At 40.5% G+C, this 18,041-nt stretch overlaps 1 protein-coding gene across 6 annotated transcripts in view; it reads left to right on the forward strand.

Annotated features, from left to right (window-relative positions):
- The window catches only part of pde3a (phosphodiesterase 3A, cGMP-inhibited), a 538,978-nt gene that overhangs the window by 497,314 nt on the left and 23,623 nt on the right, over positions 1–18,041 (forward strand). For all 6 annotated transcript variants that reach the window (XM_072241233.1, XM_072241234.1, XM_072241235.1 and 3 more), the window contains 4 exons: positions 1,504–1,617; positions 9,181–9,380; positions 13,227–13,430; positions 16,940–17,101. In XM_072241233.1, the coding sequence (XP_072097334.1) occupies positions 1,504–1,617; positions 9,181–9,380; positions 13,227–13,430; positions 16,940–17,101 (680 nt within the window). The remainder of the gene's footprint in view (positions 1–1,503; positions 1,618–9,180; positions 9,381–13,226; positions 13,431–16,939; positions 17,102–18,041) is intronic.

The raw sequence follows: 18,041 nt of genomic DNA on the forward strand, positions 1-18,041 counted from the left end.
ACGAGGGGTGACCTCATTGAAATCTATGAAATGATGAAAGGCCTTCATAAAGCGGATGTGGAGAGGACGTTTCTTACAGAGAAGATGTGGGAGGGTCTAAGACCGGAGGACACAGTCTCAGAATACAGGGGCATCCTTTTAGAACATAGATGAGGAGAAATTTCTTTAGTCAGAGAGTGGTGAATCTGTGGAATTCTTTGCCACAGGCAGCTCTGGAGGCCAAGTCTTTATGTATATTTGAGGTAGAGGTTGATAGATTCTTGATTGATCAGGGCATACAGGGATATGAATTCTTTGCCACAAGCAGCTGTGGAGGCCAAGTCTTTATATATATTTGAGGCAGAGGTTGATGGATTCTTGATCAGTCAGGGCATGTATGGATATGGGGAGAAGGCAGAAGATTGGGGCTGAGAGGAATATTGGATCAGCCATGATAAAATAGAAGAGTAGACTCATGGGCCAAATGGCCAAATTGTGCTCCTATATCTTATGATCTTATACCTGTCACTCACTGTTGACAGATAAAATGGTGTAATCAACCAAACCATTGTCAGTATTTCTGAACTGAAAGGCAGAATTCCGATTTTGCTGTCAATACTCTAATGCGGTAAATGAAACATTTGTAAAGCTACACATTTGAGAGATACAAAATGTGAGCCTCGTATAACCGAAAATTTCTCTTCAGTTGTGCTACTAAGTGACTAGCTTTTTGAAAATAACATCTCAGTTGCTCACTTTGAAATGCATTGAATGTGTACAGATGTGTGGCAGATACTGTGAAAACTAGCTTTGTCCCAGTACAGTAGCTACCTAGCCACTTTCCTTTTGCTGTTTCTATTCATGGGCAGCTCAGCCTCCATCATCAAAATCATAATCAGTTGCTTTGTGTCTTTGGTTGCCAAAGGCATATCAACAATTTTTCTTTATGTTCAAGAATCCCTTCAATGGTGAGATAAATGTTTAAATTACTGCTGCGCAAACTGTTCGGCACAGAATTAACTAAGTCTCATTCCCACACCTCTTGCTTGTTGGAGATACAAATATGTCATTTTAAAGATTCGAAATAAAATCTTGCCTTCCTTTTCTCACTCTTTTATCTTTCCTTTCCATTCCTCTCTTTGTATGTGATTTCACGTTGAATTTATCCACTCTTATATCCACTTCCTTTTCAGCTCTTGCATTGCCTAATTTTCAGTCTGTTGGGTTAAAGAGATACATGACAGTTTGCCCTCAACTTCCAGGTGATTTTTGTGTGCCATTGTCAGCCCACGTGCCCAGAAGTTTACCAAGCATGCTATTTAAGAAATAAACATATAAAACAATGTCTAATTAATTTCTATTTAATTACTCTACTGCAGCAAACTGGGCCAACCTATCAGTGTGAATTCAGAATTGAGCCTGATCAAGGACAATAATCACCATGAATTGAAGTATGAATTGACCGGGACTGGAAAGCTGCAGAAAGATGTAAAAGGATATTCCTTGTTTTGTTTAAACCAACAGATCACAATCGCATACATGCCACAGATGTGATGCATGCAGTCTGGTACCTCACCACACAACCTGTCCCAGGACTGCAGACGATAATCGGTGATCATGGCTCAATGAGCGATTCAGGTAGACCTTTCCAAAGTGAATGCTTTTTTCCTATTGACTTATAGACTTCTATTGACTTGTAAAATCTTTGAGGGGCATAGGCAGGGAAAATGCACTCAGTCTTCCTCCCAGGGAAAAGGAATCAAGAACTAAAAGGTGTAGATTTAAAATGAGAGGGGAAGGATCTAAAAGGAGCCTGAGGGGCAAGTTCTTCACACAAGAAGCTGGTGTCCATGTGGAACGAGGTGCCAGAAGAATATAGAAACCCATCAGGAAGGCCTTAAGGCTCTTCGCTTCTTTCTGGACAACAGGCCACCCTTCTCTGTCTGGCAGAACTGATAGTTAACCTCAACATTTTTTCTCACTTCCTGCCATTTGTAAGAATGCATTTCCCTTCTTCCACTGCCACATCTGTTCTCAGGATGGGGATTTTCACTCTAGAACATTTACAATGTCCCCCTTTTTTTTCCAGAAAATGGAGTCTCTCTTCCAAGGGAAGTTGGGATGACTCTGCCCTCACCTGCATCTCCACCACTTCCCAGATATCTGCCTTCAAACCCCCGTCATATCAGAGATAGCTTTTCTCTCATTCTCACCCATTGCACCAAAGCCTCTGTATCTTAACGTATCACCTCTGCAGCTGGTCGTATCACTAACGGTTTTCTACCACTAAACACATCTTTCTTCTCCCCCCCAGCCCTTTCTCAGCTTTTCACAAGGATCACTATCTACGTGACTCCCTTGTTTACTCGCTGCTCCCCAAAGATATCCCTGCAAATGCTACACCTACCCTATACCTCCTCCTTCACCACCATTCAAGGCCCTAAACCATCCTCTAAGTGAGGCAGCACCTCACCTGTGAGTCTGTTGGGGTCATTTATTGCATCAGGTGCTCCTGATAGAGCCTCTACATCTCTGAGCCCCGATGCAGCTTGGGGGGAAAGCTTCATTGAGCACCTTCACTCTGTTTGCTGCAACAAACAGGATATCCCAGTGGCCACCCATTTCAGTTTAGCTTCTAACTCCCACAACAACAAGTCTCCTCTATTGCCACAATGAGGCCAAACACAAATTTGAGGATCAACAGTTCATATTCCATCTGGGAAGGCTCCAACCCGATGACATAAACCGGCTCCTCTAGCTACCAGGAACCACTCCCCTTCGTTTTTCCCCAATAAATCTTTTTGTTTTCCCTCCTTCGTGTGGTGCTCTCACTCTGCTCGTCCCCCGCCCTTCACCTCCCTCTGGTTCGCTATCTCCTTCCTTTATTCCATTGTCCACTGTCCTCTCCTATCAAATTCCTTCTTCTACAATCCTTTACGTCCTCCAACAATCAGCTCCTAGCTTCTTATATTATCACCTGTCTCCCCCACCTACCCATCTTCCCCCCTTGCTGGTCTCGCCTATCGCCTGCCAGCATGTTCTCCTCCCACCCCCCCCCCCCACACTTTCTTATCCCGGATTCTGCCCCCTTCCCTTCTGGTCATGATGAAGAATCTTGGTCTGAATGTCTGACTGACATACTGAGTTCCTCCAGAATTTTGTGTGAGCTGCACAAGATTTTCAGCATCTGCAGGATCTCTTGTATCGCACATATAAAATTTACCTTTTGGCATTTTAATCCCAAGTACTTATTTTTTTTCTGGGAGCTAACTTTATTTGTAATGCGTCAATGCACAGTTTAAAATAACAAGGATAAGGTTTTAATGCAAGCACTTCCAATCACTGGGTTAAAATGCCACAGCTGAAACTGCTCTCAGAGTTGCTACGTAATTAGTACCTGTCTTGTTATTAATCAAAGAACATGGTCAGTGAAAGTGTATAATATTTCAGGATGCACTTTAAATGATCCCTTTGAGAAAATTAAAAGTAATTGACTGACTGGTAGTGGGGCCATGTGGTTGTGGTTAAGAAAGTCTAGTGAAGCCTGAGGTCTCTTCAACAGGAAACTTTAGAGCTTAACTTGACAGAGCCCTTCAAGACCTAAAGTGTTCTAATAAGATAAATAGTAAAATATTGTTTCTAATAGCCCACAGTTGAAAGACTTGTTTCATTTAACTTTATTTTACATTAAGTTGTCTGCTATAAGAAGGTGCTGGAGAATTCATGGATTGCTTATTTGTTCGATTGTTTAAGAAAGGCTCTAAGAATAAGCCAGGAAATTAAAGGTCAGTGAGCCTGACATCATTAGTGGGTAACTTATTGGAGCGTCTGGTCAGGTCACTCGTCTGAGTGCTACTGGTACCATGTAACCCAGTACAACCTGTCGCATGGTCGGGTGGTCGGCGACTAAACCGGCTCCCCCACCAGGCTTGCCTGATGAGGAGGGTGGCTAGACACCCTGCAGGATGAAAAACGAGACCTGTCAAAGGGCGGATGAACCCTGTCGTAGGGCCAACGGCCATCTAGCAAATACGTGCCGTGAAACGCAGAAAGGGCATCCCTTGCATCAAAGCTTGGTCTGGCCATTCATTGCAACAGAACTTCCCCCAGCCGTCTTGGACCCCACCATGCCGCTGGATCCGGGAGGGGATGTCAAGAGGGTGGGTCTGGACCTGTGCAACCCCTTACTCACCTAAAATCCACTCATGCGCACGCTGTTCCTTTCTGAGGAGTGGGGTACCACCCCAGTAACTGACTGAAAGGAACCATCATCATCCTATGGGATGGATAGCCAGACAGAGAGAGATTGGAGCGTAGTCTAAAGGACCAGTATTTGGGTAGACAGGAACAATCAACATGGCTTTGTGCATGGTAGATTGTATCTAAGCAATCTTACAGGGTTTTCCGAGGAAGTTACCAAGACTGTTGATGAAGGCAAGACTGCTGATGTTGCCACATGGGCCTTAAGAAGGCATTTGACAAGGTCCCACATGGGCGGTTGGTCAAGAAGGTTCAGTTGCCTGGCATTCAAGACAAGGTAGCAAGTTGGATTAGACATTGGCTTCACAGGAAAAGCCAGGGAGTGGTAGTGGATTGTTGTTTTCCTGACTGGAGGCCTGTAACTATTGGTGTGCCAAAGGGATCAGTACTAGATCTGTCATTGTTTGTCATCTATATCAATGATCTGGATGATAATGTGGTAAACTGGATCAGTAAATTTGCAGTTGACACTGAGAAAGACAAGCAAAGTTTGCAGCAGATCTGGAACAGCTGGAAAAAGGGCTGGAAAAGTTGCAGATGGAATTTAATGCACTTGGGAGAACAAACCACAGTAAGACTTGCACGTTGAACGGTAAGGCACTGAGTAGTGTGCTAGAACAGAGGGATTTGGGAATGCAGGACCATAATTCCTTGAAAGTGGCATCACAGGTCGATAGGGTCATAAAGAAAGTATTTGGCATATTGGCCTTCATAAATCAAAATACTGAGTACAGGGGTTGAGATGTTAGCTTGAAGTTGTGTAAGATTTTGGTGAGGCCTAATTTGGAGTATTATGTGCAGTTTTGATCATCTACCTACAGGAAAGATGTCAATAAGATTGAAAAAGTGCAGAGAAAATTTACAAGGATATTGCCAGAACTTGACGACTTGAGTTATAGGGAAAGGTTGAAGAGGTTCGGACTTTATTCCCTAGAACATAGAAGATTGAGCAGAGATTCGATAGGGGTGTACAAAATTATGAGGGTTATGAATAGGGTAAATGCAAGCAGGGTTTTTCCACTGAGGTTGAGTAAGACTATAACTAGAGGTTATGAGTTAAGGGTGAAAGGTGAAATGTTTAAGGGGAACATGAGGGGAATTTCTTCACTCAGAGGATGGTGAGAGTGCGGAGCAAGCGAAAGTGGTAGATATAGGTTCAATGTGAACATCTAAGAGAAATTTGGATAGGTAACTGGATGGGAGGGGTACGGAGGGCTATGGTCCGGGTGCAGTTCGATGGAATTAGGCAGACTAATAGTTCAGCACAGACTAGATGAGCTGAAGGGCCTGTTTCTGTGCTGTAGTACTCTATGACTCTAAAAGTTTAATGACCCAGTCTGCTTTTTACTGATCCCAGCAATGAAACCAAAATATCTCTTCAGCATTTATGTATTCAGCTGTCACACTTGAAGATAAAGAATCATTTTTGATTCAGACTGTGCGTCAATATCAAGCAATGTTGTGTTAGGCAAGCGCTTGTTATGTTGGCACCTTTTAACTTTTAGTTGGGCTTGAGGTTTGGAAGATTGTTCCCTTTTTTCTCTCAATGTCACCAAAAATGGATTCTTCATTTGTTGTTGTATTGCAGTTTACAGGAGTTTGCTATGCACAAAATGTGCTACTACAAAACAATAATGACCGTAACTTCAACTCTTTCTTTTTCTGAAAATGACTTTGGAGCTCAAGAAAAGAATTAAAGGAATACCAATGTTACTTTTAGTAAATCAGTTTCTAATGCCATTGCAGGGCCTTTGTTAATGTTTGTCATTATTCTGCTCACCTGACCCTTTTCTCTGAGCCAATAAAGTAAGTTATGGTAAACAAATTTAATTGAACATCTATCTGTTATCTGACATTCTGTTGGAGATGATGTGGTGTAAATGATCAATCATGCTTGTCCTTCCTGGCCAATAAAAATGCTGTCCATTACACTCACCAGAGACTGAACCATTTCAAACTCATAATATTTGTACCTATACTGCTTAATGCGGTGCTTTATTAGGAAGTATCCACTGCTGTCTATCTTCTTCCTTGACAGTCACATTTCCTAGCCCCCTGCCAAAGCTTTTTCTTGTCACTTCTATAAATCCACTGTCATGAACATCTTCCATCCTGAAGATGTTGTCTGCATATCTCCTGCAAAGGAACATGATCAAAAGACCATAGGAGCAAAATTAGGACATTCGGCTCATCAAGTCTGCTCCACCATTCCATAATCGCTGATCCTGGATCCCACTCACTCTCTTTCTCACCATATCCTTGGATGCCCTGACCAATCAGGAAACCGTCGACTTCCACCTTAGATATACCCATGGACTTGGCCTTGGATCATTTTAATTCATTTTTTCTCTTTCAGTTCTCATCCTGTGAAAAATTTCCTTCTTATATCATCACGGTCACTACCAGATACATCAGATGCTGTAGTCTCTGGAATGGATTTTTTTGGTTCTGTTACCAAATTTCACACGCTGTGTATACTTGAATTTATCCCTCATCTGTGTTACATTTTAGTAACTCTTAATCTGCTTTACAATTTCCTTGAGAAATGAGAAATTATTTACAGTTGATTCCATCTCTACAAACTTACAAATTAGACCGTGCAGAAGTTACAAGAACACTTAATTTATGTCAGGCATTTGAATTTTATGTCAGGCATATTAAAATCTTTATGTTTCTCGGTGTGTGGTGTTGTTAATAACTGCAGTTATAACTCTCCTGTGAATTAAAGGATATGGCAGATCTGTGCCCAGTCACTCACTTTTCATTATTAATCACTTCCTTTGTATATCAGCAAAACCTATCCATTCTTTTTCCCAATCTGTCTTGGGCAAAATATACTGGTCAAGGTTGATGCCCAAGATGCGGCTATGGTGATCTGATGCCTCAAACTTTAACTCTAACTTTATATTTTATATTATTCTTGATTCTTCATAATAGTTCAATGTTGCTGTTCTTTGTTACATGTCGCACTAACTCACCACAGCAAATTCCTAACACATGTAAATGTATATGGCAAATTGTCGATCCTTAATCCTTGAACCTTGAACCAGTTTCTTCAAGTCACATACCAAGTTAATCAAGGGATATATTATTCAATAAATAGATTTCAGTGTAAAAGTATACTTATGCAATCACAACAGATTATGGATAAAAGAAAACAGCAGAACGTTGGTCATGTCACCGTAAGCACCCAGCAGCAGCGTTCAAATCTCTGCTCAGTAAGCTTCCCACAGAAGCCGATGTCATATATACATACATCTGATGCAAATCCTGGTGACTGGAATGGAAGATTTATCAGATAGCAATTTCCACAGCATAGCAGATTATGAAGGTTTTACCACAACTTGATTTTTGAGACCTTAATCTGACAATTAAAATTCTTTTATCCTACAGATCCACAGGTTCTTCACAATTCCATGCAAGCCTTACAAATTCCACCTCCCATTTTGAATAGATCAACCACTGGGCCTCTTCTATCGTTCTCGTTTTTAGCTTATTTTCATTACATTCATTACAAATCAGTTCAGTAGAAGGTGTGTTCTCTCACACACACAATTGATGTTCTCCCATCTTCTACCTTGAGTCAGCTTTATAACAATCATTGGAACAAGTCAATTAAATAATCCCTCCAATCTCATACATCTTGTCAAATGTTCAAGTGAGGACGAAGCTTTGTTTCTTTTTAAATCTGAAGCAGGTTTTTTCCCCTCAATAATTCAAGTTTGTAAAGCCCATACTAAGAATTGAATGGTGTTCCCCCGATTCAGACAATTCTTTTAGCATCGTTGACATACTACAGGGTAGGATGCAAAGAATATCAAAGCAGGTAAGTTCTTTATAGCTCTTCTGATCAACAGTGTATCTTTATTCAGTTATTCTATTTTGCCAATATTAATGTGGCCAATTGTCCCCTTCCTTAGTAGCTTTTTAGTCATTCTCCTTCTGGTACATGCCTCTGTCTCTTCCCACAGAAGGCAAACCACTGCCTTCTCCTTTAACTTCTTCCACACACGGTCTCAAATCTGTCAAGTGCTTTGCTCAGTTAGATCACTTTCCCGAGAAGAAATGGGTAGAAAACTTCTTCCCTTCTACTCGGCTCTCACCCTTGCCAGCACTATGCCTTGCAGCCTCCACCTCTTGTTACAGTCTTCAAGGACCAGGTGCTTTCTCTCACGAGCTCTTGCTTCTTTATTTAGCTTAATCAATTTAGGTTGTGGTCTTTGTCCTATTTTCATAATCTAAAAGAAATCAAATCACTTTGCTTCTGACCCTTGCAGTCAACAAGGAGAAGGGACTGTGTTTTCTTTCATTGATCTGGACTTGGATTCAAAACAAGGACCAAGGGATAAAAGAATAAAGCAAATTACTTTCCCGGCTATACTCCTAGTTAGACATCTAACCTCAACGTTTTTGATCCAGAGCAGAGATTAACACTTCCCCAAATGGGTAGAAAAAATTCTCCCTTGTACTTTGCTCTCACCCTGTCTAGCACTATGTTTTGCAATCTGTTATATCCCCTCCACTTCTTGTTGACTAGGAGCAGGTGGTACAATTTCTTTGAATTTAGGATTATGGTGATTAATACTGTATGAAATAGTATAGTTAACATTAATGCTTGGGATTTCTTACACTTTGAAATTATTTTACAGGATCAGGAAGGATTTAACCTGATGAACAGTGAGAAGAGGCCAGCATACAATAAGTTGAACTTATGTAGTCATTTAACAATGTAAGAACATCACAAGGTGCTTGGGTAATCAGGTGACATTTGGTCTCAAACCATGTATTTGGAAAACTAATCAATAAATGAGGTTGGTTAAATAGAAGAAAGAGAGATTTAGGCTGAGGATTCCAGAACATACAGGAAATCAATAAATCATAGCATCTGATGTTGTATTGCTACAGTCTAACACTAAATTTCTTTATCAAATATTTGTTCAGATTCAGACAGTGGAATCACTCATGGACACATGGGATTCGCCATATCAAAAACGTACAGTGTGACAGAGGACAGATATGGCTGTGTTATTGCCAATGTCCCAGCCTTGGAGTTGATGGCCCTTTACGTTGCTGCAGCCATGCATGATTATGATCACCCAGGAAGAACCAATGCCTTTCTGGTGGCAACCAGTGCACCACAGGTATTTATTATACCACTGCTCTCTCTGTGGTGCCCCTGAGGAGATGTTCCCTTGTTCCAAGTGACTTCATATCACAGGGAGAAATACATCTTTGGGCAATAGTGCTAAACAGGGATGGGAGAGTATTGGAGGCACTTGAACTCACCTCTGCACAATCTCATTGACTTTAATAGGCGTGAATATATATCGTGTGCTCACAATATCATAAGCATTTAGCAAGAGCAACTCAAGATTCAAGATTAAAGCTGGTTATTGTCATTCGTCAGTACAGAAGTGTAAAGGAGAACAAAATGATTATTACTCTGGATCCGATGCAGCATCACAAAAACACAATGAGCATAAAGAACACAATAAGGAATTACAATAAATATAAATATTTAAGATCAACATATGCATAGACTGATTGTATATACATAAAGTAACGCTAGGTACAGGAGTATCTATGCATAAGGTGACTGACAGGAAATGATCAAGTAATGGTGATGGGGGGGCTTTGGTGGGGTGAGTTAATGGATAGGGTTGTTGATTCATCTGACAGTGGGGGAAGTAACTATCTCTGAGTCTGGTCAAGAATTTTCTTCTTTAACTCACAGATAAGGGAGTCAGATGGTTCACTGAAATAGAAACTGACCCTCACACAACTCGGATCAGACCCACTGTTTGAAAATCCTCTCTGCATGGTGGCTGGAAAGATCTCATTCCTAATATGCACTCTACCCTTCAGCTGGCACCAATATAAGAATTTATTGGCATTTATTAACAAGGTGCAAGTGAAGAACAGAAACCTTTCAAGGACCCTATTCCAAAGTGTCTTGTCATGCCCTAGTTGAAGGGTCAGAGTCTGTGGGAACACCCTTGCCTCAGAGGCTTTACGTTGCATTGGTCAGCCTCCATTTGTAGTATTGTGAGCAATCTTGGGCCCCTTATCTAGGATGTGCTGACACTGGAGAGGGTTCAGAGGTGGTTCCTGGGAATGAATGTGTTACTGAGGAAAGTGTGATGGATCTGGACCTGCACTCACTGGAGTTTAGAAGAAGGAGGCGGAATCTCATTCTAACCTATCAAATATTGAAAGGCCGAGATAGAGTGGATGTGGAGAGGATGTTTCCTATAGTGCAGGAGTCCAGGACCACATGGCAGAGCCTCCGAATAGAGGGTGGTGTTTATGTGGAATTCAATGCACAGACAGCTGTGAGGCCAAGTCACTGGATATACTTAAAGTGGAGTTTGATGTGCTCTTGATTAGTAAAGGTATCAAAGATTACAGGGAGAAGGCAGGAAAATGGGGTTAAGAGGGATAATCACTTAGCCGTGATGGAATAGGGAACAGACTTGATGGACTGAATGGCCTAATTCTGCTCCTCTGTCTAATGGTTTCTTATGGTTAATAGATTTAAATTTACTCCAGGGATGTATGCATAAGAACCAGTGCTGGGATTGCTGAGAGAGTCCTGCACAGTTCTTTTGGAAAGTCCGAGCAATACTCATAAACTACTGGAGAAACTCAGCAGTTCAGGCAGTATCATTCCACAGAGTGAAATAAACAGTCAACATTTCATCAGGATTTTTGTAAGCCCCCTCTGCCCTCTTGGTGTGAGTATACAGTATACTGACATGGATTAAAGATTGATTAACAGATAGAAATGAGACAGCGTGATTAAAAGGCTCTTTTTTTTGTCCGGGAAGTTGTGACTAATGGGATTGGTGCTTAGGCCCCAATATAAATTCATGTCATTGAATTTCTATTCATCAAATTAAACAATTCGGGTGAATGTGAATTCTACAATGGGGAGGTCCCTCTAGTTCATTTGCAGTACTTCAATTATTTGGAGATCAGTTGCTGATTAAATTCAACTGCTGAAGTATTTAATTCTTTCTAGAGTTGCTGAAGTGTATAGGGTATGGTTATAATTATAACACTAACGTAATGCTAATTTAATATTTATGGAACTCAGAGACCTTTAGACTACAGTCTTCCATTGGGTTATTAATATATATCATAAATGAGCCATACATCTGGATAAAATCTTTGGGAAAAAATGAAATGCACACATTATGAGGTCCCTCATGAGGTTTCAGGTCCTGTGCACAGTGCATAGATTAACTCTATTATACAGGTTGAAGGAGTTTCTTTTCTTGAATAAAACATCAAAAGGTCCAGGACACTTTTTGACAAAATGTCAGAGATTTACTATCCATCTATCTCTTAACCACTGAAATTATATTGTCAGAAACGAAGGAATCTTGGTGTGGAAATTTACTGCTTTGCTTCATGTGCCAATGCTAGCTAAACTTTAAAAATAGTAAGGATGTGACGGGACTTGTCAGGGTACAGGCTGTGAGAACACTTCTGTTGGGAGAGTCTAGATTTGGAAGTATTTTATTAGAATAAGGCTAAAAGGAAAATAAATGTCTTCTCCCAAAGAGATGTGAACCTTCAGAATTCTCTGTCCCAGAGAAGCAATAATGCTAGGTCATTTTACATTCAAATAAGGCTGAGATACATAGATATCTGCACTACAAGGGAGTGGAGCATTATAATAATTAGACACATAAATGTTGTTTGGGTCAAAATCAAATCAACCAATTGGCCTGCTTCTTCCTCTATTTCTTTGGTAAGAAATGTATTATTTCTTTCAATAGCAACAGCAACCTGTGTAAATATCACAACGTTAAAGCTGTGAAACAACAATAATCTTAAAGCAGCAGTCAGGCAGCATTTATGGAAGAGTGTGAACAGTCAACATTTCAGGCTAAGACTATTCATCAGGACTTTGGCCTGAAACATCGACTGTTTACTCTTTTCCATAGATGCTGCCTGGCCTGCTGTTCCTCCAGCATTCTGTGGCTGTTGCTTTGGACTTCATGCATCTGCCGACTTTCTCGTATTTGTAGTAATCTTAAAGTACATTTTGCAATTAAGCACTGTAAGGAAATATTACAACGGTTGCTAAGAGCTTAGCAACTTATAGATCTGTTGGTATAAACGAAGGGTCATGCAGCCAACTTCTCCCTATCCTTCAGAAAAGGAAAACAATTAGAAAAACCCTTTGTGTGGCCGGATATAGACCATGACTTAAGAGTTAGCATGCCGTGACATCATGACTCAACCCAATTTTGTCGGGAAAGGATTCAAGTTGGGACTAGAAGCCTCTGCTAACTCAAGATAATACAGCTGACATGTTTTAATGAAACCACCATCTAAATGTTACTGATTTGATTTACTTTGGAGAATTCAGCAAGCTTGTCACTTTAGTACATTATTGAAAGAGTATTGTACTGTCCAAAAACATTATGCCAAAGTCCCACTTACTCTGTGATGTAGAATTGGAGGATCCCACAAAGCCAATTAGAAAAGAGCAGAGTTCTCCCAGTGTCTTGCTAATAGTAATCCCTCATCCAACAAACAAAACATATGATTCTTGTCATTTTACTTGCCGTTGAAGGACCTTTCCATTTGCAAATTGGTTGCCAAATTTGTAGTAAATGTACTTTACTAGTATTGAAGCGTGGTGTGTCTACCTTAGATTATGAAAAGCATTTCATTTGATGTAGGGATCACTTAACCTACAACCCATGATTCACCCGGAAGGTTTTCGGTAGTCAGATTTATCAAATATGTAAATGTTCCAAGTATGACTACCCCCCCCCCCCCCACAAACTGTAGGAGCATCTACAATAATATGTTGTTGCTTTTTAATATTGTACTGCATTACTGCATTCTTGACATCTTCAGTACTGGCCAAGATGATGGTCTGAAGCCCTGACCCAGAGCTAAATTTAAACCTAACCCACACCACGCACACACAGAGTCAACAGGCTGACTTCACTTGTGCTTCATTGCAGGCTGTTCTCTACAATGACCGCTCAGTGTTGGAGAACCATCATGCTGCCTCAGCATGGAACCTGTTCATGTCGCAGCAGGAGTACAACTTTCTGGTCAACTTGGATCACGTTGAATTCAAGCGATTCCGATTTCTTGTCATCGAGGCCATATTGGCCACAGATCTCAAGAAACACTTTGATTTTCTTGCAGAGTTCAATGCAAAGGTAACCAGCTTCATCTGAATTTATTATGTTCTAATCTTTTGATAGAATGGTTCTGGTATCCCTCAGTAATCTGTTGGTGACAAATTGCAATATACAGTATCTACAGGAGAAGGAGACAGTTCATCCAAGGAGAATATAAAATACTGCCATGAGGCATCAAATACATCTTAAAAGTCCTGAAAGTTTGTTCCACTATTCTACCCAGCAATGCGATCACTTTAACAGTTTAAAGTTGAATCTACAGGTGTACCTCCTTAAGACTACCCTTTATGGATGAGGAGACTGGTCATTCAAAGTACTAGTAAAAAACTGTTGCCTTTGAGCCCTTACGATCAATATGGAGTTCAAGAGCCGTGAGGTGACATTGCACTCTATAAAACCCTGATAAGACTACACTTGGAATATTGTGCTCAGTTCTGGTCGCCTCATTATAGGAAGCAAGTAAAAGCTTTAGATGGTGCAGAAGAGATTTACCAGGATTATGCCTAGTTCAGAGAGCATGTCTTATGAAGAAAAGTTTCACAAGCTAGGGCTTTTCTCTTTGGAGGAAAGGAGGATGAAAGGTGTCCTGATAGAAATGTACAAGACGATAAGAGGCATAGATTGAGTGGATAGCCAGAGACTTTCTTGCAGGGTAAAACTGGCTAATACAAGGGGGCATAATTTTAAAAGGATTAGAAAAAAGTATAGGGGCCTGAGGTAAGTTTATTTACACAGACAGTGGTGGGCGCGAGGAATGCCTCTGCCAAGGGTGGTAGTAGATGCAGATACATTAGGGGCATTTAAGAAACTCTTAGATGGACATATAGATGATAGAAAAATGGGCAGCTATGTAGGAGGGAAGGATTTGATTGATCTTAGAGCAGGTTAAGAGGTCAGTATAATATCAAGAGCTAAAGAGCCTGTACTATGCTGTAGTGTTCTGTGCTCTATGTTCAACTTATTTATACAGAAATCATTAGTTTTAGTTTAGGCAGGTGGCTTGTTTCATCTTTGCATGTGTTTTAGTGGGTGCAAACATGCAGAGTTCTTTTCCCAGCAATTACAACAGGAGCATACAGGCACAGCCAAAAATTAAGGTATGAACCTGTTATTGCTACTTAACTTTCCTCAGAATTTTTTGTTTTCAGTTTGCTTACATCAATGAGTCCTTTATTTAAAATTACATATCTCTAGCTGCTATACCTCTACCCCCAGATCTCAGGTCCTTTTAACTTTTTAATATTACATTGATCTAAGCGTACCACAGTTTCCACTTCTGGATTAAGAAATACCAAGACAAACTGAGTGCCACTCCTCCTGACTTCCTTCATGTACAGGTCAGATTCAAATACTTAGGTGCCTGATTTTACATGTAGTTAATCAAAGCTGACTATTGGAAAAACTCAGCTACCTCTCCTTCAACACTCCATTGTGCAAACCTTTGCAAGCCATGCAAGCAATTATAGCCCTAAATTAGAAAACATATGAGGAGCGTTTGATGACTCTGGGCTTGTACTCACTGGAGTTTAGAAGAATAGTGGCAGGGGGGATCTCATTGAAACCTATTAAATATTGAAAGACCTACATAGAATAGGTGTGGAGAAGATTTTTCCTATAATGGATGAATCGAGGGCCAGATGGCACAGCCTCAGAATACAAGAACATTCCTTTAGAATAGACATTTGGAGGAATTTCCTCAGGCAAAGGGTGGTGAATCTGTTGAACTCCATGGCACAGTGGTCTGTGGAGGCCAAGTCATCAGAGATATTTAAAGCAGAGATTGGTAGTTTCTTATTTAGTAAGTGTGTTAAAGGTGACAGGGAGAAGGCAGGAGGATTGAGAGGATTATTAAATCAGCCAAGATTGAATGGCAGGGCGGACTCGATGGGCCGAATGGCTGAATTTTGCTCCTATGTCTTATGGTCATATGGCCTTAAAGGCAACAGTTATTGTTAACTCAAAGGCTGAGCTTTTACACCATCTGCTTAAAAGATGTTTTATGCCTGTGTTATCTCATTGATTCTCAAGTGAATGTGAATGTGATGCTCAACTGAATCAGTGCCCAACCTGGTTGAAAGTTGAACAACAGTTTGACACTTTGACAAGGGTTATAAATGCTTACAAATATGATTGAATTAGAATTTTAATTTCTCTTAGTACAGTGAGAAATAATTTAGGGGAATTTCAGTGGACCATGTGTTCATGAGATTCATGTACTAATCTAGATTCCTGTACATTTTAATATAGGTTATATACACTTCAATTGACTTACTGTGGCTGGTTGCCAGCAAATATCAGTCTTTGATAATGAAGTGAAAGGAGAATAGTTGTCCTCTCTCTGCACAGGACATGTTGTTAACATGCAGAACAAATGATATACTATGTATATATCAATAAACAAATTAATATCGGTACACTACTCATAGTGTTAATGACCAATACAGCTTGGTAATGTGCACTGCATGCTGATATTAATATACATTATATGTTGTTAATGCACACCACATGTTCATGCACAGATGCTTTTAATTGACATCAGTTCTTAACATAGTGAAAATGCAGAACTTCACCTGTCCCTCAACCAGTTCATTTTTCGCTCTTGGTATATAGTGCATGCTTTAGTACATGGAATATAATGTACAGCGTAAACACATTGAGCAAGTTAATTCACACTATTATTATATGTTGCATTAAGCTGTAATTGAGCAGTGGATGTTAATACGTACAAGTACACTCAGCGGTTACTTTGTTAGGTACCCTCCATACCTAATAAAGTGGCCACTGAGTGTATGTTCATGGTATACTACTACTGTAGTCTGTCCACTTTAACGTTTGATGTACTGTGCATTCAGAGATGCTCCTCTGCACACCACTGTTGTAACGCATGGTTACTTGAGTTACTGTCACCTTCCTGTCAGCTTGAAGCAGTTTGACCTCTCCCTTTAACGAGGACATTTTCACCCACAGAACTGCCACTCACTGAATATTTTTTTGGGGTTTTTCTGCATCATTTTCTGTGAACTCTAGAGACTGTAGTGCGTGAAAGTCCCAGTAGATCAGCAGTTTCTGAGATACTCAAACCACCCTGTCTGGCACCACCAATCATTCCACTGTCAAAGTCGCTTAAATCACGTTTCTTCCCCACTCTGACGTTTAGGTTGAATAACAAATGAGCCTCTTAACCATGTCTGCATGCTATTACTCATTGAGTTGGTGCCACGATTGGCTGATTAGATATTTGATTAATGAGCAGATGTATATGTGTACCTAATAAAACAGCCACCGAATGTATATTGGTATTGCATAACACTTGTTGATGTGTATTTTCTAGTGAGGTTTTACAGAATAATCGCACAGCTTCAGAGAAATACACAAACTGATAGAATGATTGCTTTATTCTTCATTCAAGTTCTTTCCTTAGAGAGAAAATTTTCTAAGCTGTTTTCCAGACATTTTGTGTACTACTGATAACCTGCTGTGACAACCTATTGCATATTGAATTTGTAATTGAATTCCCTGTGTTGCAGGTGAACGAGGAGGTGGGACCGGGTATTGACTGGGCAAATGAAAATGATCGCTTGCTGGTTTGTCAAATGTGCATTAAGCTCGCTGACATCAATGGGCCTGCCAAGTGCAAGGAGCTTCATTTAAGATGGACAGAAGGGATTGTTAATGAGTTTTATGAGCAGGTTAGTCATGTGTCATTAAATGATGAATTGCTTTTACCTGGGTTTCACCAATTCAGATCCCAGTGAGGAGTTTTCCATTTTGAAGATTGACACAAAATACGTGGCAAAGTTGGTAGAACAGCTGCTCACAATCTTGACCTCGATTGCTGTCTGCGTGGAGTTTTCATGTTCTACCTGTGACTGTGTGGCTTTCCTCCAGGTGCTCTGGATTCCTCCTACATCTCAAAGCTGTGTGGATTGGTAGGGTAATCGACCACTGTGAAATTGCCCCTGGGGATTAAATAAAGCCATGGGATCTGGGGAAAGTTAATCAGGATGTGAGGAGATTGAAAAGTGGGATTCATGTAGGATTAGTGTAAATAGGCAGATGGGGTGTTCTCAGACTCATTGTACCATACCTCTCTGTGTCTCCATGTCTAGCAGGGAGTCACCCCCTCAGGATAGGATATCACAGACCTTTGATATACTATCCATTAATTTTAAGCTAACCTAGTTTGGTTTGTTGGCATTCATACAATCTTACTACATTCCTTGCTGACACATGCCCTAAAATATCACAGCTAATGTATACGTGCGCAAAAGGCAAGTATAAGAGGGCGAAGTTCCTGCCCACACCGTGCCCCAATCCCTAACTTGAGCTGTTCAATAAAGTTGGTATGGACCACTCCGACATCTCCTGCTCATTCTCGTGTAGGGGACCTAAATCAAGGGTTCTCTGGGAAAACATGAAGATGTGACTTTCCTGACACCCTGGCAGCCCAAGGATGTTACTGGGTCTGAAATTAGTTTATTTCCCTTAATTATTTTTACAGGGATATCTTTGTGGCTTTTGACTAATGGATTCTAGCATGCACAGGACTCCTTAAGTATGTTTCTCCGGTACGAGGCAATAAATCTGAGAAAAAGTCAACCCAATATGATTCACGAGAAACTGTACAGA

This window comes from Mobula birostris, chromosome 23 (assembly GCF_030028105.1).
Source record: "Mobula birostris isolate sMobBir1 chromosome 23, sMobBir1.hap1, whole genome shotgun sequence".
Lineage (NCBI taxonomy): Eukaryota > Metazoa > Chordata > Chondrichthyes > Myliobatiformes > Myliobatidae > Mobula > Mobula birostris.